Genomic DNA, 22,454 nt, shown 5'->3' on the forward strand with positions numbered 1-22,454 from the left:
GCTGCACCCCAGCTCTGCCATCTGTTACAGCAACTGAAACATGGATCCTCCCCTATTTGCTACAGGGCTGGAAGGAACTGCCTTCCCACAGGGTCTCACACAGCCTAGGGGCTGAGTTCTACCCCTTCTGCCTCACCCTGGCAAATGGCAGCTCCCAGCATTTAGAGGACTTTCTGAAAGAGTCACCCACCAGTAACAAAAATCTTAAATGCTTTTTCATTTGCTATTTAATGCTAACAGTGACAGGAACAGCGCCAGCACAAGTGCCTGAGCATACTACTGCAATCAGCTCCTGGCAAGGGAAGAAGTGGCTGTGCTCACCGCCATTGCACAGCACCAGTCCCTGCAGAAGACCTCGTAGGTAGGTCTTCTACGAGCACAGAATGGAGGAAGGTGCCATTAAAGTCACTATCTTCTACTTCCCAGAGGCAGAAGCTCTGTTTTGGCAGGTCCAACCTGTTGTTAAGCCATCTTGTTCTCAGAGAGTAAGACAAATTCAACAAGCTACTTGTTCTTACTAAAAAGCAGCCTGCATCCAAGGACTGGTTTTACTGCACTGGTTGAAGGCAGACTTAATGCACTCGTGTGCAAAACTGAAGGCCAGCAAACCTGTTGCAGGTCATACATACAGCTGACTGAATCAACTACACTATGTCAACACAGATGAGTGCCTGTGTTTGGACAGAGGTGTGCAACAGATCCATGGGTGTGATGTAGATGTGGATTTCCTACCTGTGGTTTCCCACCAAAAAAAACACCCAACAAACAAACAAAAACAACCACCAAACAAAAAGACCCTAACAATCATTCACTAAAGCTTTTTCAGTCTTTTGGGGATGGGAGGGAAGCACATCATATATTAACAGATATTTCTGAGTTCTCAGTAACCTTCCATGGAAGCAGAAGTGGTTCAATAACCATCTTGGCTCTGGTGTTGTCAAAATGCTTCTGCAGATCCACCTGTGTTTCAGCACATAAATCTTAATGCCATGTGCCTTCCCTACCTACCAATTTTTAAAGTTTATTTTTTAAAATGCAGATTAAAAAAAGATAGTGCACAGCTCTATTTGGAGAAAAAAGGCAGACCTGAATTAGAAAAACATTCAGGTTTAAACAAAGAACTGGGAGACATCTTACATTTTTACTCTTACTTCTTTAGGTGGTTAGGAAATCAGCACTCTCCTCCATACAGCATAATATATAACCAGAACTAGTACTAGCTTTGCAACAGGAAACCAAAATTGACAGCACTTCTTGCATCCTTGAATGCTAGTGCATAAACACTGATGATCAGAAGATTTAAGGCATACATATGAAAGAACCTCCATGGTACACATGATTTCTGCTTTTTGTAAAAAACTGAATTTGTCTCTCAATAGAAAAGGTAGGTAAAATTTGAAAGGAAAACTGTGTTTGAGAAATGCTTCTTTATTTTTAAATAGAGTCTGAAATATTGATAGAAACCTCTGCAAGGAACATACACTTCTGCAGAAGATTTGAGACCAACAATTTGTCTTCTAGTCACTGGAGGGTAATTCACGTTTCTATTTTTTTTTTTTTTTTTTAATTCAGTAAATGTTTCTCAGATCTCAGAGATGGCAATCTGAAACAACTCCACTGGAAAAAGAACAGAAAAACAAGAAACTGTGAAGTCAGACCCACAAGGACTCACAGCAATGACCATTACTGCACATGCTGCTTCTGAACCTGCAGCAAATACAATATTTGAACTTAAGAAACCAATAAGCACAAAGTGATTAAGACAGTAAAATGCCATTACGCCTCCTCAGATCAACAGGTTTCAGCCAAGATCCTAAACAAGAGATATTTCACCAAAAGGCACTCGAACTATCAATCACTTCTGCTCAAGTCCCTGACAGGGCTCCACTCTTGTTCTATTTGACTCCAGCCGCCCTCTTGTGTCTGCATACAGTCTTACAAACACTCTTGTCATAACCAAGTTGAGAAAGCAGCACTGCATTGCCTTTCTCCTGAATCCTGAAAAAATTTCTGTCATTTGCATATTTGTTTGCAAGATCCATCAGCTAAACTCAGAAAATGTGCTGAGTTTTGAGCTTGTGCATGTACTTAAGAGTGGACAACAGATATTTTAGTCACAGAATAAACATGACACAGACACACTCTGGTGTCCATCTTCCCATTTTATTTGTTATTCCCAAAATGTCCTGGTAGGGATGGTCAGCTTCCCCTCCAGTCTTGGTTAATGAATGTAAAAGAAACATCAGATGTCACATCGTACTGCGTCTGGCCCTACAATTGGACTCACTTAAACCAAAGCTGCAGGAAACAGTTAGAAATATTATCCAATCCAACTTTTACATGCTTAGGACTTTGAAAAGTGTTGGGATTAACATATCTCTAAATTGTTAAGTCACAACTTCTACCAGGCAAACAGAACCTTTCAAAGCAACATAGTCAGTCCTATTACCATTTCCACAACACTGTGGAACACCTACCCATGCTGAGCCAAGTACACCTGGTACTGTGTTAAATGGGAGAGGGTGAGGAAAGAGGGGAGCGCTGTGTCTCAAGCCTAGCTAGTCCCTCTCAATGCAAGTGGGAGAGCACTCCCAACTCGATTTCTTACCTAACTGCCATAGAGCATGCAACAGTACAGACTATGCATAACAGTATCTGCAAAGAGAGCAACCTTGCCCTGCCCAAGAAGCACCATACCCTGCCTATCAGAAGAAGCAGAAGGGGGAATTAATTATGCCTAGGAGTTGTTAAAAATAGGGGTAACCTCAACTGTTATGTTTCCAGCACAGGGATGTGATCTCTGAGCAACATACAGAGTCCAAGAGGTGTGAAAAGGTGATGGTTCTAGTCAGTTTTGTGTAAGGCTTGGAGATGTCCGTGCATTTCTGCTGCCTTGTCAGTTCCTAACCTTTTATAACAGCAATAGGTCTCAGTTTAATGGCTTTCTTGCTGATACCAGCTGCATGGCAGGTGTTAACCACATCTGTCACATTCTTGTAAGACTCTGGTGCCTGGAAGGGGAAGAGAGAAAAGAAAAAAGAAAGACAAGACAAAACTATAAACAATCCTAAGTCACAGGAAGTTAGATGCAGGTATCTGATATCCTCTCTTCTCTTTGCAAAACCAGAGAATCATATGAATTGAGGATGTAGAAGTAGGTGAACATGTTACATATGCAGGAAATCTATGAGACACTTAGGTTTCTAAATAGGCTCTCACCATATTTCAAATAAAATACTAGCTGTTTTGGCTCACTTTTCCCTATATTTTCAGATAATCCAGTCCACCAGCATGTGAGAATGTCAAGCCTCATTATCTGGCAGGAAGTCAGCCAACTTCCTCCTTATAGATAGCATTTAAGATTTATCTTCACTGCCCCTTAGAAACAGGAATCAGGGTTGAACTCTAGAGCTTCTCCCTCCAGCATTCTGACAAGGAAGCTGCTCTTGAATAGAGATTTTAATGCGATCAACACGTTTGTACAACATCAACACCTGTAATAGCATAGTTCCAAATGATGAACACAGTTCTATTAGTGAGGTAGTAAACAGAAAAGACATTCTATCATGTTAATGCAGAGGAACTGGAAGTCATAATATTCAAAGTTTTATAGTCATTTGGAGTTTTTTCTTGAGCAAATATAGGAATTAAGAGGCAGATCTCTCAAACACTGATAATAATCTACACAACAGCTGCACTGTAAAGTAAATTTAAAGCTGGGAGAACATAACTGAAGAAAAGAATCCATAAAACATAACTACCTCTGTGATGGTCACACAAAGACTTCTCAAGGTTGATCCCTATAACCAGGCAGAAAAGGAAAACACCATAACCCCCAAAACCTGTCAAACAGGCATCTCCCTAAAGACTTTAGGGATAAGGAATACTTCACATTATTTTAAAAAAAAAAAAAAAAAAAAAAAAAGGGATAGCTCTATCACGAATCACACAAGCTGTAGATTTAAAGTACTAGTGATCACATAGCACTGTGAAGAATCAAGTCAGCAGGGGTCATTCAACCAAGGAGCAAGACCTCCTTTTCACTCTCAGATAATGAAGTATTAAACTCACTTCTTCCATGACCAGTTTGGGAGAAGCAACACGGATGGCAATGCCCATGTCAGCCAGCTTGTCCAATACATCCTGGAAGTCCAAGTTACGTCGAGATTTGGCTCGAGACAGTGCACGACCCTAGACAGCAGTTTTGTTAGTTCTATTTTTTGTAGCGTTTTGGAAAAACAGAATTCTTTCTTATTAAACAAAACTACTATTATAAGTAAACACAGAGTGGCTGAGAGCACAGCCATGAAACTGGAAATGAATTTAGACTTTAGGTGGGTTCCTGCAAAATCACACATCTGATACGATGGCTAGGAAGGTTCTATGTGTATAACATACTAGTCTGCAAGTCTCTTTTTACACAAACCACTTGTCAGACAATGCTCAGGAGTTGGCTATTTCTTTTCCTCAATCATTTTGTCTCGCACTATAAATAAAGGGAGGAAATACCACCTTCTAACTACTGAGGAGTTCTATATGGACAGCCTCAGCACAGTTAATCTGTGTTAGCTCAGAAATATCAGAATTTGGCAAAAGGAGCTCATTCTCCCCACCTTCATCCTAACATTTGCTTTGTATAAAAAGCAGCACCTCTTAAATTTTCTGCAGGAGTAGTCAAAACTACTCCATAATGGACAGAGAGGACTTCTAGCCTACAGTCTTCCTGGGCTAGGATTACTGTGGCAAGGCTACCCTCTACTTGTATGACCAACAAAGGAATCACACAGTGGATGACCCTTTAACATCCTTGTTCTCTGGATCACAGTCCTATTCCAATCCCTTCCTGAAATAACTTTTTGACTTACAGCTCCATGGCAAGTAGTTCCGAAGGTCTCAGTCATGCCTTGCTCTGTGCCAGTAAGAACGTAACTACAGGTGCCCATAGTCCCACCGATCAAAACAGGCTGTCCAGTCAGCTGTGGATGCAAACAAGTATTAATTCACCAAGAAAAAGCCTAAAAAATTAATTCTTAATAAAAGTCTGAGAGGAACCACATCTCCAGAAAAGGAGGTCAGGTTCACATTCTTTCAAAGCATCCCTGCTTGCCTCAGGTGCCTGGTATCAGGGACTCTGGGGAACTGACTGCATGGAAAGACGTAGACCAGCAGATCAAAACATTTGTGTCCAACAGACAGACAAGGCAAATCACTGAAGCCTGCCCTAGGTACAACACACTTCCCTTCATGATTGTCCTGGTTTTGGCCAGGATAGAGTTAACTTTCCTTGGGCTGAGAGGGAGCACAGCTAGAGGGCTGGCCAGATCAGTCACTGCAGTATTCCATATTATGTGACATCATGCTCAGTATATAAAGGAGGCATGTGCTCTCTTTTTTTCCACTTCAGTTTTTCTGCTTCTGGTCCATGGTGGGATCTTTGCTGCAGTCAGGATTGCTGCTGGGGACAGGCTGCATACTGGTCACCAGGTAGGGAGCAACTGCATTGCATATTACCCATTTGGACTTCTTACTGCTACTGTTGTTTTGTTACTAAACGGGTTTGTTTTGTTTTTTTTTTCATTCAACCTATGAATTCTCCTTTTTTTTCCTCCCTCCCCTATTTCACTGGGGAGGGGGAGGAAAAGTAAGCGACTGGCTCTGTGCTGACTGCCTACCAGCGAGTTCAAACCACTTTCAACCACTGTGGGTGTGAAACAGAAGAGGAAGCTAAGTGTCCCAAAGATCTAACACACAGACAAGCAGAATGTTGCCATCCCACTGAGGTTCCAGTGCTGTTAGCTCAAAAAACTCACAATGTTTGTATCTCTGTTAGGGACCCTAAAACTCTCCAATTCATCTAGAATTCTGATTTCCTTCTCCAACAGATAAACTTACTTGATAATCAACAGCAATAAGAGGATGGTGAGGAGGAAAGGCCCTGGTTGATCCCTTTCTGTGCACCAGCAGAGTCCTCTCCTTTCCATCCACTACATGTTGCTCCACTTTGGCAATGTTGTGAGACACATCATAGATAACATGCATATCAAGGTCATCTGGGGTTGTGTTGAAGACTTTGGCAAAGGCCTAAAAAGAACGCAAACTAAGACTTTAAATACAAAAAGGTATCTGGTGTGTATTTGTGGAAGATTTACAGTCTTTAGGAATCAAAAGCAACAAATTTTGTTGAAAATATTTCTTACTGAAACATTTGATATGGCAGTTAAGAAATTTCAGTCAAATTCAGCCACAACAGAACTGAATACAATAGTGATGTGACAGAACTGGACCATCTAGATTGTTTATCTGCCCACTGGCAGCTTTAATGCTGGAATTCAATCAGATATCAACCAGACAAATTCTTGTAACTCTGGAAAGATAGCTTCAGGAGTGTAAAAACAACTTTCTTGTACCCTCTTCCAGTTCAAGGCATTTTCAGAAATATTGCCTAAGTGGCTTCTGCAAGTACAATCCAGTGATGTTGGGAGGTTTTATGGATTGCCATGACTGCAGCTTTGTGTAAGTCTCTCCAGAAAACACAGTTAAAGAAGCACAAAAATGAAAATTACTTTAAATACTGCAGCTACTACATTTTCTGTACATCTGGGATAAAGCACAAGATCTGTACCACAACGTTTGCATCAGAGACAACACTGCTCCCACCTGTCTTGTTAGAAAAGTCATAGAAGAGCGGTTGACCCATGCATAATTTCCAGCAGCTGCCATTCCCTTCAAATAATCCTGTCCCTCTGTGGAGGCAATCCTGGCACATGCCAGCTGGCGATCATTCACTATGATTTTGTCCCGTTTCATAGCTTTTTCCATAGCCACCAATGCATCTGGAAAATGAACACAGTAAGTCTAAGTGACTTAATTTTGTTTCAGTGTGTGAGATTTACATGGCAGTCTATAATTTATATTCTAAAACTGAACACATCTGTCTGATGGTCAAACCTATGGCTTCTTCTCAAATGCAAAAGTGGATCTGTGGCAGAACACCATCAATTGTTTCCGAACAGCATTCCCCAATTCTGTTTTTAGAAGGAAAAGTTAAGAGGCCCAGGTGTACCAGAAAAAATTCTCCACTTAGACAAAAGCAGTTCAATCTGGTGATAATTCTAAGAATGTGAGCATTTCACTTGGGTTCAAAACAATACAGATCTAACACTTTTTTGTGTTTTGTGACCCAATAATTTAGTTTTTTGTTTGTTTTTTTTTTTTTTTCCTGCAAGAATGCCTGCCTCTGTTACCCCAGAGATTATGAATTTACTGTCCTAAGCAGAGTCATATAAAGACAGCCCCTCAACCAGACAAGAGCATTTGTGAAAATCTCAGGATTTCTGGAAGCTGTGTAGTCCTATCACTTGCTCAAAGCAGCTCCAGCTAGATCAGGTTGCTCAGGGTCTTATTCAGTCAAGTTTTGAGTATTTCCAAAAATCTCTCTGAGAAACCTGTTCCAGCATTTGACCACTTCAGTGGTTAAAAAAATTAATGAAAACTCTAGTATCTTTATATGTAAATATAAATCTATAATTACCCATGCTCCAGCATGAGTCTGCCAACTCTTATCCTATCAGCATGTGGACTCATAATAGCAAGATCAATACTCTACACAACCAAAGACAATTAACACACTGGCTTTAAAGCATTGTTTTAGCATTGTTAAGAAGCTTGAAAACACATGCAAGATCAGGCGAACAAAATTCAAGGCAATCCCTGTCAAGGCAAATCAGAATAGATTCAGCAATTACACTGTAAGAAATGCTATTTGGTGCTACAGTTTATTGTTGATGACAAGACTGTACTGAAGAGTTTGCTTCACTCCAGGTACCTATACCAGTCAGTTCATACCTGTGGCAACTTGGTGGCCCAGACCTCTGCTGCCACTGTGGATCATCACGCACACCTGCCCTTTGTGGTCGATTCCCATCTTCCTGGCAGCGTATTCATTGTAAATGTCATCCACCACCTGGATCTCAGCATAATGATTTCCTGCTCCCAGGGTCCCCAGCTGCCAACCACAACACACTGATCAGACAGTGCTAATAAAGGAGCCTCTGGGAGCACAGGGGAGAGCTACAGGAATTTGGGCAATAGGGCAAATTGCTACAGCAAGGTTTCGGTTTTAGAAAAGTTTTTCCAGGAAAAAAAAGGAATCCCCATATAGGCTGAAAGGAAGTAGAACACAGTAGCAAGATCACTGTCCTCTTTGTTGGGATTTATACTTTTGCTGCTGGAACAAGACTGTGATTAAACAAAAGAACCGGGATCTACAGACTGTGCTGCCACTTTTTTCCAACTTAGGCCTTGTTGAAAGATGGGAAAAAGTACAGAGCATTGAGAATTCATCTTAAATTTGTATAGGCAAGGCAGACATACAGTCTTATATTTGGTTATAAGTTCACAAGGAAGTTACAACATCCTGTTAGTTTGGTACTTAAAACCTTTCAGTAGATTAAAGCAAGATATTCCATTTCCAAGCCCAAACTTTTTCAACTCCGTAACAGATGATCACTTATTTGCAAGGCAAATGTGAAAATGGAGGATATAAGATTATTTCAAGGTTAAAATACTATTATCTTGCAGCACTACAATTCATAAAACTCAAGAAGTCATTTAACAGAACAGCATTAGTATAGCCATCTCAAAAGTGTTCTACCCGGAGCATAACATACTACATATAGAAATTAAATCCAACACCTGAATTGCAATTCAAAGTTACCAACTAGTTCCATTTATTATGATATCTTTCCTTGCCCTTATATTAACTTGCTAAGCAAACAAGAAGAAAAGCTGCAGAATAACTTGCCTGTCTCTTAAAAAATAAAATATGTCTGGATGGCGAAATGCCACCAAACATGAATTCCAGTAGCAGGTGTAAACCAATGAAAAACTGATGGCCCCAGGGACCTTGGGCTGCTATCTTTTCCCTCTCTTACCATTCTGTCAAGAATTATTCAGAAACAGCCCCACCATCTCGCCTTTCCCCCTACCCAGGGATGCTAGGCAGTTCAAAGAAAAGACACAAAATTAGAGAACTAACCACTAACCTTTACATTTGAACCATGGGAGCATTCACAGCCCTCCTAAAACTTAACATTACCTGAGGCAGGCCCCTCTTCTTTGCTCTTGAGGAGACCTTGTTGGGGTCAGCCTGCAGCATTCTTCCATATTCCTCACAGTGCTCCTTGTCCTCTGCCCAGGCATAGCCTTCCCGGAGAGACCAGTCCACACCCATTTCCAGTGCCTCTTCCAAATCCCTGCAATTATCAAACACCTACATAAGGTGTTTATCCTTGGGAATATTCATAACTCCACTAGATACAGCTCTGAGCACCCTTATATAACTTTATTGTTAGACTCACCTTCAGAGTTAGCCCTCCTTCGTGCAAGGAGTTGGATGAGATGGCCTCAAGAGATCACATCCAACCTAAATTATTCTGTGATTTTATGATCGATACCTAATTCCCATAACAACAATTTAAGCTTCTTAATACTTCATGAAAATCAAGATCTACAAATACATGAACTTTAGACAGGTCATTACTTTTTTCCTCTTAATTTTGTGGGGAATATCCTATTTTCTCTGTCATCCCTTTCAAAAAATACTTTTACATTCATGGAGGTTTTCTGTCAGAAGAAACAGCTGACTTTGTGCACTGATGATTATGCCAGTCTTCCTGGTGAAGCACATATATAAAAAGAATGTAAAGACGATTAGAATTACTTCTTCTTTCTTAAAGCCTCCCACTGATAAATCTTTCATATAAATAAACACCAGAGATGTCCTGTCTAGTGATATGCACACACAGTCATTCTCTTACTTGGCATTCATGGGGATTACACCTTTGGAGCCGACGCCAACAGGAATGTGGTCAAACATAGCCTGGGCAAGCTGTTCCTTCACAGGCTGCACATCATTTTCATCCAAATTTGTACGCAGTAAGCGGACACCACAGTTGATGTCAAATCCAACACCACCTGGAAGTGTAGAAAAAGCCATGGAGTTAATAAAGTAAGCGTGCTGATGGTGAGAACTTGCTGCATATTCACCTTAAATCAGCGTCCCTGTTGACAGGGAGTATGTACTGAATGCTGTGACCTTACTCCTTTCTGACAGAATACTGGGAAAAAAGCAGAACTGCATTAAACTTCATTTAAACAGTTACATGAAACCTCAGATTACAAGGCAGTCAAAAATGTGACCTTGCAGAGAAAAATTTGAAAACTCTTTAAAAAAAACCCAAATAGTTTCTCAGTCTCCATTATGTGCTCTGCAGACATAGCTGTCCAATTGCCTATAGAGCTCTGTGTTTACAAAGTTGCTCCAGCAAGTGGACAAAGAGAAGCAGACACAACTATAAAATAAACTGTCCACAGAAAATAGAGAGGATGTTCCTGTTCTTCTGTCTAAGGTCAGAAGAAACAGATCTTAGCATGGCTCCCTGATGCAGGATGTTCTCGAAAGCAAGTCCCTGAAAGCAAGTCCTTTTTGAATGTTCACTGGAATAAATAATAACTATTTATAAGAAGTAAATACTTAAAAGGAATATTAAACTTCAGTGCTTAGTGTTTTGCTTAACTCTTACTATTTAATAAAAATAAATACTGCAGGGCAAGGCCTAACGTGAAAATCAATCATACTATTTTTTGTATGAAGGTTCTGACATTAACTAGTGTTGGCAGGGAATACCAGACTAAGAGATCTTGCGTTTGAGTCAGAGTAAGGAACACTGGAACTGCATAAAGCAATCCTGAAACGTGAGTATGATGTTTCATGACAACCACAAAAGCATCTCCAGACCATCAGTAAGTAAAGACCCATCAGTAAAGACAGACGTATTTTAAGGTCACATCTTTAATGAAGTGTAGAAAGTCTCAAAAGACGTATTCAAACACTGCTCAAAGAAAACAGTCAATTCTTTATCAACCTGGTGAAACCCAAGTTCAAAGTCTTGTGTTCTCCCTTCAAAACTGAGGGATATCATAAGTTCAAGCCAAAAAACATAAGGGCAATTATCTCTGTACTGTTTAGATGTTTTCAGTGTAACCACCTGCTCCATAAAGAATAAAGATTATGAGTACAAGAATTAAGCACCTTTTAATTCCCTATAATTCATAAATTTTTTGCTTTGGTTCTGCATATAAAGTACTGTAAAGACCTGACATTTCAAAAAGCATTTTTATGACATCCCAGATATTTTTCAGTGCAGGTTAAGTCAGTCATCCTTACCTGGTGAAACTACTGCTTCAGAATCACTCATGTCAAAGGCAGCCATGTTGCCAATGGCAAACCCATAACCAGAATGGACATCTGGAAGGCCTATTGATCTCTGAAAGAGAATGAAGGAAATTTTAAAGTTTTATTAAACTTTGTGCTACACAGTCACCTCGGTTATGCTTTGCCTTGTGGCAGTGGTTGCCACATGTGCAAAAAAATAGACCAAAACCAGAATGGATGATCAGATGTAGATGGAGTAAACACATCAATTCAGCTAAGTATCAGAACTCCTGCAGTTACAGGGGGAAAAAAAAAAAAAAAAAAAAAAAAAAACTGAAGCAAATACCCAGTGGTTAGTCACCTGAGAACTTCCTTTGGCTCCACTGACCAGATCTCAACAAAACTTAAGAGAAACCGAAACACATAAATATAGGAACTGTGATCTCAAACTGAATTCCAATCTAATTTTTTCTTGGACTCGAGTCCTTGTATTCAAAACTTATGCAGGCAACAGCTTATGAGTAGCATAAAGCAGAGACATAAGAGTGAAGATGAGTTTGTCTTTACCAAGTTCCATCTAGAGACATCTACAATATTTAAATACTGTAAATGTAACAAAGGAAGAGTTCAGTGCTATGGAATGGAAACATAAAACAGTCAGCATTTTCTCTTCTTAGCTATGTCATTGAACACTGACCAAAGACTGCACTCTGTGGGCAGGGAAAAGTCATCCTTTTAGGATAATATCCTGACAGGACAGGAGCTGTGTTATTTTAATTTATAAAAGAATTATTTTTCTTTAACCTTTTCATATTACTACTAATTAAATAAGTAAGAGCATGCTTCTACACAGCTCCACAAATCCAAAGAATATCTAACCTGGCAAGTTTAGATTAGGACTCCACAATCTATTTAAGCAAATAAACAAACAAAAAAACCCAAACACCCAGAAAAACTCAGAAACTGGAACTTTTCAATGTGTGTTAAACTGTTATCATGCATTAAAAGGAACAGTATTTTTTAGGGGGCCTCTCCTTGTCATAACCAAGACATCTCCTGGTTTGGAAGTAAAAAGTTAGGGTTTGAACAGACAGATGATCATAACATTTCTCCTATGAACTACCAGCCAAAATTCCCAGGTTGCTATTACTCTATTTCACCCTCTTTTTGACTGACCACAAAGGCATTTTACAGTGTGATGGGCTGCCTTTTACTACAGACAGAAATTCAAAACTTTTGCCAAGTCACCAAGAGAAACAATTAAAAATTTTCTGTTATTTGTTGCTTATTAATATACGTAATATTGAACATGAAAAAGATCATTTCCACATTGTACTTATCACTTCTTAAAAAGTAACTCAATCTTAGTATTTTCCCCACATCATCGTATCTGATGCGTCTCTTCCAAAAATGCATGGGGTGACAGAAAAGAGTGTTGAATGCATGGGGAGGTTCACTATCAACATTAGGGCCGCAACAATAATGCAGACAATATTGCCTCTCCTCACTTCTCCATGCATTATAGGTCAGTAGAGGCAACTCAAAAATAACAAACGGACAATGAGCAAAGGGGGAAAGGTGGCTCAAGAAAACTGAAACAGCATAATGCAACACTAAAAAAACTTCAGGTCAAAAGGCAGTCAACGAAGTAAGTGGATACTTCCCTTTCTGAAAACTTAGTTTTACAGCCTGCTCTTGCAAGCACTCCTTACTCAAAGGTTCCTACATAGAGGCTGTCCTGAAAAGAATTTTGGTGCATACCCCTTCTCACAGCAGAGTTCCCAGTTGGAAGGCAATATTCACTGGCAAAGAGGAAGAGAAAAAGAGCAATTCCTCATAGGAGTTACTCACATGAACAATGCCAGGTAATGCTGCCACATTCCCAATCTGTTTCATAGCAGGCAAAAAGCCACCTGCACCTGAAATAAAAAAAAAGGAGAAAAAAAAGGTAAATAATCTGATAATTCACCACAGTAATAACAACGAAGCACTTTCTAAAGAGCTTGCTCAAAACATTAGCAAATCAGAAGTCAGCCACCAACAAATATTCTAATCTGGTAAGAAGCACCTAGCATTATGCACAAACTACAGTTTCATTAAATTTTATTCTAAAATCTTCTGCTGTCTTAGGGCCAATGCAGACCAATGTGTGCCAACAGCAGAAGTGTGTTACCATCAGCCCAGCGGTCAGATCTGGATCCAGCCCTGTGCTCTGGCCCTACACAGTACAAACAGGTCTGAGCTATAGCCCCCACCAAAGTTAGCTCTGAGAGCAGGGAATGCTCCAGAGCACAGAGAGCAGCCAGAAAGGCTGTGCCCACCCATCTGACAGGACGTGCTACGGCTGCAGGTTACAGCCCTGTGCTGCTTGCCAGGACGAAGTGGCTGGCAAGGAGAGAAAAGTCATTCCCCTTTGCTGCCTCTCCAGACCCGCCAGGCAGGACACACACCAAGCCTGCGTCCACTGCCTCTGCTATACCTTGATCCCTTCAGGGCTCACAGACAGTGTGGCTTGAACCCAGTCAGTCAGGAAGGCCTTTTGAGGCTACTGCAAGGAGCGTGTGAGGACACCCGCCGGGGTCAGAGGGCCCTCACCCCGCTCCCCCCTGCAGGACGCACCTCCGCCGCGGCAAGCGTTGCGCAGCTCCTCGAACATCAGCTTCTCCAGGGGGTCGTTCACGTAGAACACGCCCTCCACCTAGGGGGAGAGCTGTCAGGGCAGCTGGCACTGCGCCAGGCCGGGCCGTTCCCCCCTTCCCCCGCGTGGGCCGCCCCTCACCCCTCGGGCACCTAAGTGCTCCTGGTTGAGCCCAGCCCCCACCACCCCCACGCACGTGCATGTTCGGCACGAAGCCCTTCTTGATCCGCCAGCAGTTCTTGTCGATCTTATCCAGGTACTGCAGCTCATCGTTGTAGCTGCGGCTCATGGCGGCGACGACACTCCTAGTCCGCAACTTGGCGTTAGCGCAGCCGCCAACGTCTGGCCAAAGGCGAGAACCGACGGCGGCCGCTGAGGGTCATACTGCCTCCGCCGCGGCAGGCAGCGTACAGGAGCCGCCGACGGTCAAACTTTCCCCGCGGCGGCTTCTGGCGCCCCCTGGCGTCCCGCTGCGGGTCGGCCGCTACCTGGGAGAGGCGCTGCCGCCACCAGCCGGCTCCGCGCGCCCTGGCAGGGGCGTCCTCAGGGGATGCCGCTTGCTGCTTTCGCCTCCGTGGCGGGTCGAAGACCCTCTCAGGCCAGCCGGCTTGCTTACGCCCTGTCACTCCCTCACTCCTGCCTCAGGCCGGGCGGGGTATGACGTCATGAGGCCTGGAGATGCTTCAGCACGGCAGGGATGCGTGCTCGAGCCCCCCAGCGGACCCCCGGTTAAGTCCCATGACAGGACCGTCTCCCACAGTAGTGGAGTGGCTGGGACAGCCCAGGCGAGGCACCCGGTACCCGTGGGGGTGACGGCATAAAGGGGAATGTAGGCCCTGCTGGAGAAGGAGCTCAGGTTTCTGCCTGGCCACCTTCTCCCTCACACTGCATACAACTCCTGGTGCAGCTTTGCAGGAGGAACAAGTGGTTCTTCATGTGCCTGTTGCTAATGAAAGCTCTGTGTCTGTGTGCTGTCCCCCTGGGGCAGGGCCGTTTAGGGCCAGTGGGGTATTTAGGTACCACTCAGCTGCAGGCAGACGGGTGGAAGTTGCTCAGCTAGTCAGGCAAAAGCTACCTGCATGGCATCATCAATTGTGCTTCCTCATCATGAGGAAAACAGCTTTTTACTGTATAGTCTTGGCTTGAAGAGGGCTCAACTGTTCCCTCAGCATAAAGAAAATAGGTTTTTCCTGTACAGCTTTGGCTTGAAAAGGGCTCCTATTGAGGAGTGAGAGGCATGGGGATGGCTAGGGTCTGGGCACCACACCAAGTTATTGGGACTTTGTACTGGCATAGTTTGGGGCTCACAAAAGCAACAGAACATGGCAGGACAAGGCATCCCAGCCTTTGTTTCTCCTCCATTGGTGTTAGTTTGGAAGGCCTAAGCCTGCTTCCTGTTCAGGCTAAAGAGCAAGTACATAATCATTGCAGGGCAGGTATATCCCTCTGCAGAACTGTGTTCAGATTTGCACACTAATAAAGTACTGAAAAAGAAGGGGGAGAAAGAGGGTAAGACAACATACCAAAAATGAAGCAAGAATTAAAGTATCTATTTCAATCCAGAGAAACATGGACAAAGATGTTGGAGGATTAGACTTGAATGGCTCTGTGTAAGACTGACAAGGAATTAAATGTATCTAGCCAAGTTAAGCAATGATAAACAGGGGACATGAGAGATACAAGGATTTGGAGAGTCACGGGACAACAGATTGCCAAAGGCAGTACTAGTGTCACTTTGTCTCCTAAATGTCTTCTGCATCTTAATAAAGATTTAGGTTAAGAGTTTAGTTAAGACACTGCTAAGATTTTAGTTCCTATTGTAACTGGGGCCATTCCCAGTCTGAAGTGGTTCTGGAGGGTTCTCACTCCATACTTAGTGCATCATCTTCAGAAAGAAGTTATTTAAGATCATTACAGGAGAAACAGAAGAGTAGGCATGTCTGCTTTAGCAGCATTTTGACAATGTACTTTGACTGCAGCACTTTTCTGGAAGTGTATAGACAAGGCTGTATTTCAAAAGAGGCATTAATCTTAAAAACATTTTTGCATCAGTTAAACTCCAGAATAAATAATGCCAAGCATGTGTCAAGTTCTTCTTTGGGTCTGCTTGTTACCACCATTGTACAGCCTAAGCATTCTGTCAGTTTTCTTCACCTCCCTGTACCACTCCTCATCCCCAACCAGGATGATATTGCCCTTGTCAGAGCCCAAGTTACACATTTCAGCAGAACTGGACAGTGTTTAGCCTTCAAAGTCACATTATTGATTTGAAGTTCATGCTTAACAAATGGTCTCTCTTCTTTAGTGTTTGTAGTGGACGTCAATAGAAATCAACATGTACCCCTGTGGGGAGAACAACAGTCACTTGAACTGCTGTAAATTACAAAATGAAGGTGTTATTTTGGTTGGTTTTGGTGTGGGGTTGTTTGGGTTTTTTTTATAAATTTTAGCTTGATTCTGGTGTTAAAGGTCAGAAAAATCTACTGAAAACAACGGAGCCTTGGAAGTAACAAGTTTGAACTTTGCAAAAGAGCCCCATCTTTCCCTGCATGCTATCCCTTTGCACTGTGCTAGCAACAGAAGGGACACCTAAAGATCATACAGCCTACACAGAAAGGTTCACCTGAGCCTTAAGGCAACTAGACAATCCTCATGAGATGGGATTATTTCTTACATAATTTGAGGCACTTAAGAATTACCCATCTAAACTTTCTTAAGGCTTCCACCATTGTCAGTGCATGCAGAGCAAGGAACCTGCAGAGAGCAGCCCACCAGTCTAATATGGTTATTTATGAAAAAGTGGGAAGAATTGTCTTTCTTCCTATTGACCATAGCCAGTAGGCTGAGACTGAAAGTGGAGACTATAAAGCTCGCTTTTAAATAGGAAACCCATTAACGTTGATAGGATATAGCAATTTTCCTGCCTACTCTCCTTCATATTTACTGATGAGGAGACTGATTAGAGAAAGTGAGTTGGGGAATGAGCCCTACAAAACCACTAAAAATCCTTTATTCATAATTAGTCTATAAGGCTGTTGGCAACTAGTGCCACTGAAAGCAGTCTCCAAGGAATTATGTTTTGCTGTCAGGTATGTAGAATACAAAGAAGGATTAAAAAAAAAAAACACCTTTGTGTTTCTTTTAGTTGTGCTTTGTGCTTAACCACAAACATGGATTTGAGACTGTTTCTGCAAAGCTGAAAAACCACTGAGAAGTTGGTAAACAAGTGGGGAAATATAACTGGTTTACCCACTGTCTGGGAGTTCATTTGTCAGCAATGCCCTTGTCCTGATTCACTGTCTAACAACGTTCTGTATGTTCAAACTAAGGGCTAGAGCATGTTGCAAGAGGCACAGAATATAGTGTGATTTGGAGAAGAATAACCAGAAGGCAAAGAATATTTTCTGAGACCTCACTAACTATTTTTGACTAATAGCCTCAGCCATTTATCAACCAATTATTAACAAAATCCAGTCATCCTAGGTGTACAAAACTGAATTCACCTCCCTCTCATATTTCAACTATTAATGTTAAATTCAGCAGAACTGCATGGATAACTCCATGGATAATTTTATTTGATTGGCCAAACTTGAATGAAATGTTAAAGGTAAACCTGTTTTCACACTCAATTGCAACTTGAAAGGCTGAGCATGCTGTGTATTTTATCATGGTTACGTATTTCATGCAGTTCTAGCTTTTCCTCTCAAAGAAAGATAAATTTGTTTCTAACAGGATTTTACCATTATTAGAGATCTCATTTTAACCCCAGAGCTTTTTTCCTACTTAACTAGCTCAAATCCAGCAAATTTCTTGTACATACAAAAAGTGAATAAATACCTAGCCAAAAAAAACCAACCACAACACCAAAACAAAAACAAAACAAAAAACAACAAAAAAAATACTCAAACCAAAAACAAAACACAAACCAAAAAAGAGAGGAATAACCTTTTCATGAGACTGTCAAAATCTCACCTGTACAATTGTAATGTGAGGCTTTGTCAAGGTAACATTAGCCAGATTGAGCAGAGGGAATCCTTTTGACATTTTAGGTTAACAAAAAAAAAAAAGAGACAAACAGTGATTAAGTTGCACATTGGAAAGATAATAAATATTTGCCCTTCAACAATCCAGAGATTTTTAGGTCATTTACAACAATTAACCTCTTAGTCTTCTCAAGCAACCCTGGGAGGTAGGTACAATGTTCATATACCAATTGCAGAAAAGAATTACAGATTCTTTTCTCTTGGCATAGTGTCACAGCCAAACCAAGACATTTCATAGTCAGTGATTTGTCCCTAGTGACCTGAGGGATTGTTAATACAGATCTATCATCATTAAGTACCTGTTCCCATTTGTCTCCATATTAATGAAGGTGAAGTTCATCCTAGTAAAGAGGACTAGCACAAAGCTATGTCTCCCTCCAGGACCTTAAATAAGATTATGAGAGGCAAGAGCCCTGTGCTGCTCTAACAAAAAGGAACACATTTCATACACAGCAGCCTCAGGCAGGTGTGCAGACTAGACAGGCCTTTCACTGATGCATCAGGGCCACCTTGAGTGAGGCAAAGGCAGATGAATTAAGAGTTTCCAAGCCCCTTTTGTAGAACAGTGCCAGTGAGAGGGCATAGTTACACCCCTACAAATCAATCTCCTACTGCTTACTGGATGATGGTCTTTTCCACTCAAGTTAATGGAAACTGGAAAAACTTAAGCAGAAATTCACTATAAGTTCCTAGAATCATTCACTCTGCTAGATGCTTGTAGTTTTTAGCTTAGAAATACAGCCTTACTATTAGCCAATGGGATGACTTCAGTCTGTAAAATGTAAGACAAAACGTTCTCCAGAAGCGAGATCTGTCACAGACAAGAAAACTGAGTTAGCCATCACTTCCTGACAGTGGTGGAACTGTCATGCCCTAATCCTGGATGGAGTTAGTAGGCTCATGTTCAACTTTCAGCTCTCATTTAGCCCAAAATAAGCTAAAAAGTGACCTTTGGATCTTAAGTCTTTGGAATGATGCAAAGGAAGTGGGATACAAAAAGTGGGATGCAAACGGCTCTGATCATTCTTGGACATTTTCATTTAAATTACTCTGTTTCCTTTATTTGCGAGATAATTTATCACCAATAGCAAAGCAGGACCAGAACAGTTTTAATTCTTTCTCCTCAGCTACTCGGAACTGATTGATTACACTCAGAATTAAATGACTCTCTGCAGAGGCAGGGTTGTCCCCTGTAAGCCTACAACTGCACTATTTCAGGCACCTGAGACCAGTATTTTGGCTCCTATTCTGTTGGGATTCAAGAGGACTTTCTGTGAGAGAATGGACATGTGAGCAATCCTCCGTGAGAACAAGACTGATAAGAGCCTCAGCTGAGCAAGAATGCGATAAGGATGTGACCCTGAATGAGGGGGGAGAAACTTGATGAGACAAACAACCCCCGGAAGAGGTTGGGATAGAAAAGGAAGTTACACAAGGCAGGAAGCCTGGTGAGGCTGATGTGGCACTTTTTATCCAATCACAAGAAGGTTTAAAGCACGGGCTAAGTGACCTGTCCAATCTTGAGGACTTGTACTGCATGTTACTCATGTGTGCAGGAGAACATTATAAAAGGGCTTTCTTAGTTGTAATAAATGGGCATTGCTTGATCACATTGGTCGTGTGCATGCTCAGCTCTCCTGCATTAAGGGACTAAGTATACTTAAAGCTGGTTCCCAATAATATATGCCAAAATACTTCCTGGGGATGAAAATTATTAATATCATTATAGTTTGGGCCACAATCTATAGGTTTTGGGATTTACTGAACCTCCTGGAGATAGGCTAGTCAAGCCTGCCAGCCTCTAAGCCACAGCTATTGTACTTAGACAAATGCTTTGCTTCTATATCCCCTGTAGTACTTTCAGTCAGTAAAAACCCCTCAGAAAACAGCCACTGAGGCTCTAAATTACCCAGAGTAGATCCTTTGTTCATGTCAGAAAAGTATATGTCTGAGGTCTACAGAAACCTCCTTTTTTGTAGCAAAGTTGCCAGTATTTAGTACCCCTGGCTGTGGCCCGAGGCATCCATATAAAGCATAAATAAAAGAACATAACAAAACCCTAGTATTTATGACCTACTGTCTCAGGACTTTGCCGGCCAATTAGCAGCTTTATACAGTCACATTCTGACAACTGGTGGTCAAATCCCCAATCTTGAATGGCCTGAACCACTCTGACCCCATTCCTCTGTCTTCTACTCACCTCTTCTGCAATGGTGAAGGCCCCTGCAGCGTAGTAAGCAAATGAGGGGTCGGAAAGAAATACTCAGAGAAGGCAGGGTAGAGCATGGAGTTGCTTTGGTTTGGGATAGTGAAGGGAGCTGCCACATAGGGAAGGCCAGTATACTTTCCAACTGGATAGACTATCACCTGAAGGTTATTGTCAGAGATAAAAATCAGACTCAAAATATGACTTTAATGTGATGGCAGACAATTAATGCTACTTTCCTTTTCCTCACTTAAGCTATTAATTTGGTTTACGGATACATAGGTTTTGTAGACCTGTAGACTGAAGACTTGGTGCTTTCAAATAGGTAGTGAACACAAGTTCCAGAGACCAGACACCATCACAGAAAACACCTGAGATCTGTCTTCTGAGACACTCATCACCTACTGAAGACAGTCTACCACCTCAGAAAACAAAGCCTCTAAATTAAAGATCTACATATGGCATAAAGAGCATGACTAAGGGTCCTCCTTATTGAAGAGACTTACTTTCTTTCCCCATCTCCAGGAATTTAAATCTGAGAACTGCTGCCTAGAGCCATCCAATTACAAAACTGATCTCTAAATGCAAATGTCTTTCTAGGTCAAGATCAGCACCTTATTCTACCCAGAAGCAAATTGGTAACTTGTGCAGACAAAATAATGCCTGTGAGGGAAAGGAAAGTTATATCAGACAATCCTAAAACCACCTATGCTGTCTTTTGCACAACCCACAATATTAGCCAAGATTTACAGATCAAATACTCCCAAATGCCTCCAGATTAAACAAAAAGGTAAAACTGATATAAAGTGATGAAGCTACTCAGAGGTTAAGATTTTTTCATATCCCTTTTATTAGTTCCCCCTTTCTGTTTGATTTCAAGTGTATCCTGAGTGTCTTTATTTTCTCAAGTCCTCCCCATCTATCTCTGATTTTATGTTGCCTTTTAAGGACTTTCAAAACACTTCCAAAATGCTGAGTCACTTTACCCATGACCTCCCCATTCAACCCTCACTTGCCGGCTTTAACAGTCACTTGCTTTGTATTTTCCCCCATGTTCCATCTTATGTGTCAGAGTAGCTCTTGTAAACAGCCATGACATTACCTCTTTGATCTACCTCAAGTCCTTGCTTAAAATCTAGTTGCTACACTACCCAGAAGAGCTTGACAGCAGCTGCAGAGCTGGTATGATGAGACCAATGTCTGCCTTACGGATGGATAACAGCTTTTTGTTCCTTTGTGTTTCCACCTGTTATTTCCCTGTTGCCTCTTGTTAATACTTGTTAATTTATAAGATCTTTGTGACAAGACTGTCTTTTCATTCACCCTTTGTAGAGCACCTAGCACAAGCCATCTTAATTAAGGATCTTAGATACTATGATGATAACTATGCTCAACCAAATCACCTTACACAGAATGACAATCAAGTCATTCTAGAATTAGGAACTGGTCTGATTTTAGTTTCAATATATTAGGAGATTTTTTTTTTCTTTTATTTGAAACTTTCAGGCCTTCAAACTCAGCAGTACTCCTTGGGCTCCCATGCTTTTTCAGGGGTCTTCTGTCTTCCCATTCAAGGTGCCAGAGGCTTAATTCTTGCTCCTGTAGTCTTGCTCTTTCTTTTCCTCTCTCATCTAACAGCAGACGCATCTAGTTATTGCAATGTATAGAAAACTTCCCCTGACTGAAGACGTCTCAGATATTAATAGCGAGAGAAGGATGAAGTTGAATATTTTTTTCTCTCTCCTTTTCCTTTCTCTTTTTTCTTCTAAATTGCTTAGCCAACTTCCACTGCTCTATTTGCTATAACCAACTCAACAACAATTAAAAAAAAAAGGATGTCTTTTAAATCATTAATTTTACAAGATTGTTAAAAATTATTACAATAACAAATACAATAGTGCTTTGAAATGTCTGTCTTCTCAGATACTGAGTCTTAATGTTCAGAACAGCAATCATGTTCATCCTAGAAAGTGGATCATACAATAATAAAATCCACAGCAATCTTGGCAAATAGCACTACAGGACCTTTAAGTCCAGGTCAATGAATGGTTGGAATACTGCTGGCAAGCTCTTTAAGGAGTAGCCTACCTCAGCCAAATAAATTGGCATTAGGACTGTAAGGGTGGTAGATAAGGCAAAATACCCAATATTACAAAAAGCATGGAAAGAATTTTATGTATACTTAAAACTGAGTCAGTTCCTGAAGGAGAATGATACAACTTTATCCAAAGAATAGTGAAAAACATAAGCAGGGACCTCCTAACATGCATCCTGACCTATGGTGCTTTAAAGAAGGTACCAGTGGAAACATCACGACTTCTTTAGTTTGTCTAGTGTTTTCTAATTGTGGAA

General features: G+C 41.4%; 2 protein-coding genes across 3 annotated transcripts in view; both read right to left on the reverse strand.

Annotated features, from left to right (window-relative positions):
- Positions 1-2,146: 2,146 nt before the first annotated feature.
- On the reverse strand, positions 2,147-14,221 carry RTCB (RNA 2',3'-cyclic phosphate and 5'-OH ligase). Of its 2 annotated transcripts, XM_026852491.1 has the most exons (12): positions 14,050-14,221; positions 13,835-13,913; positions 13,067-13,134; positions 11,228-11,327; positions 9,819-9,975; positions 9,098-9,254; positions 7,846-8,005; positions 6,658-6,833; positions 5,893-6,081; positions 4,866-4,976; positions 4,072-4,191; positions 2,147-3,011 (listed from the first exon to the last, which is right to left on the reverse strand). In XM_026852491.1, exons 1-12 carry the CDS (start codon positions 14,140-14,142, stop codon positions 2,904-2,906), a joined length of 1,518 nt encoding a protein of 505 aa, XP_026708292.1. In that variant the 5' UTR covers positions 14,143-14,221; the 3' UTR covers positions 2,147-2,903. The 2 variants fall into 2 exon arrangements, with proteins under 2 accessions (XP_026708292.1, XP_026708301.1); XM_026852500.1 differs by lacking the exon at positions 13,835-13,913 and having other exon boundaries at positions 14,050-14,157.
- A 1,476-nt stretch (positions 14,222-15,697) lies between these two features.
- Positions 15,698-22,454, reverse strand: part of BPIFC (BPI fold containing family C) — a 34,459-nt gene continuing 27,702 nt past the window's right edge. The window contains 6 exon segments of the mRNA XM_026847357.1: positions 15,698-16,196; positions 17,826-17,901; positions 18,643-18,707; positions 20,097-20,143; positions 20,146-20,263; positions 22,128-22,270. Coding sequence (XP_026703158.1) covers positions 16,155-16,196; positions 17,826-17,901; positions 18,643-18,707; positions 20,097-20,143; positions 20,146-20,263; positions 22,128-22,270 — 491 coding nt within the window. The 3' untranslated portion in view covers positions 15,698-16,154.

The sequence above is a fragment of the Athene cunicularia genome (assembly GCF_003259725.1).
Source record: "Athene cunicularia isolate RWA chromosome 1 unlocalized genomic scaffold, athCun1 chr1_part1, whole genome shotgun sequence".
Classification (NCBI taxonomy): domain Eukaryota; kingdom Metazoa; phylum Chordata; class Aves; order Strigiformes; family Strigidae; genus Athene; species Athene cunicularia.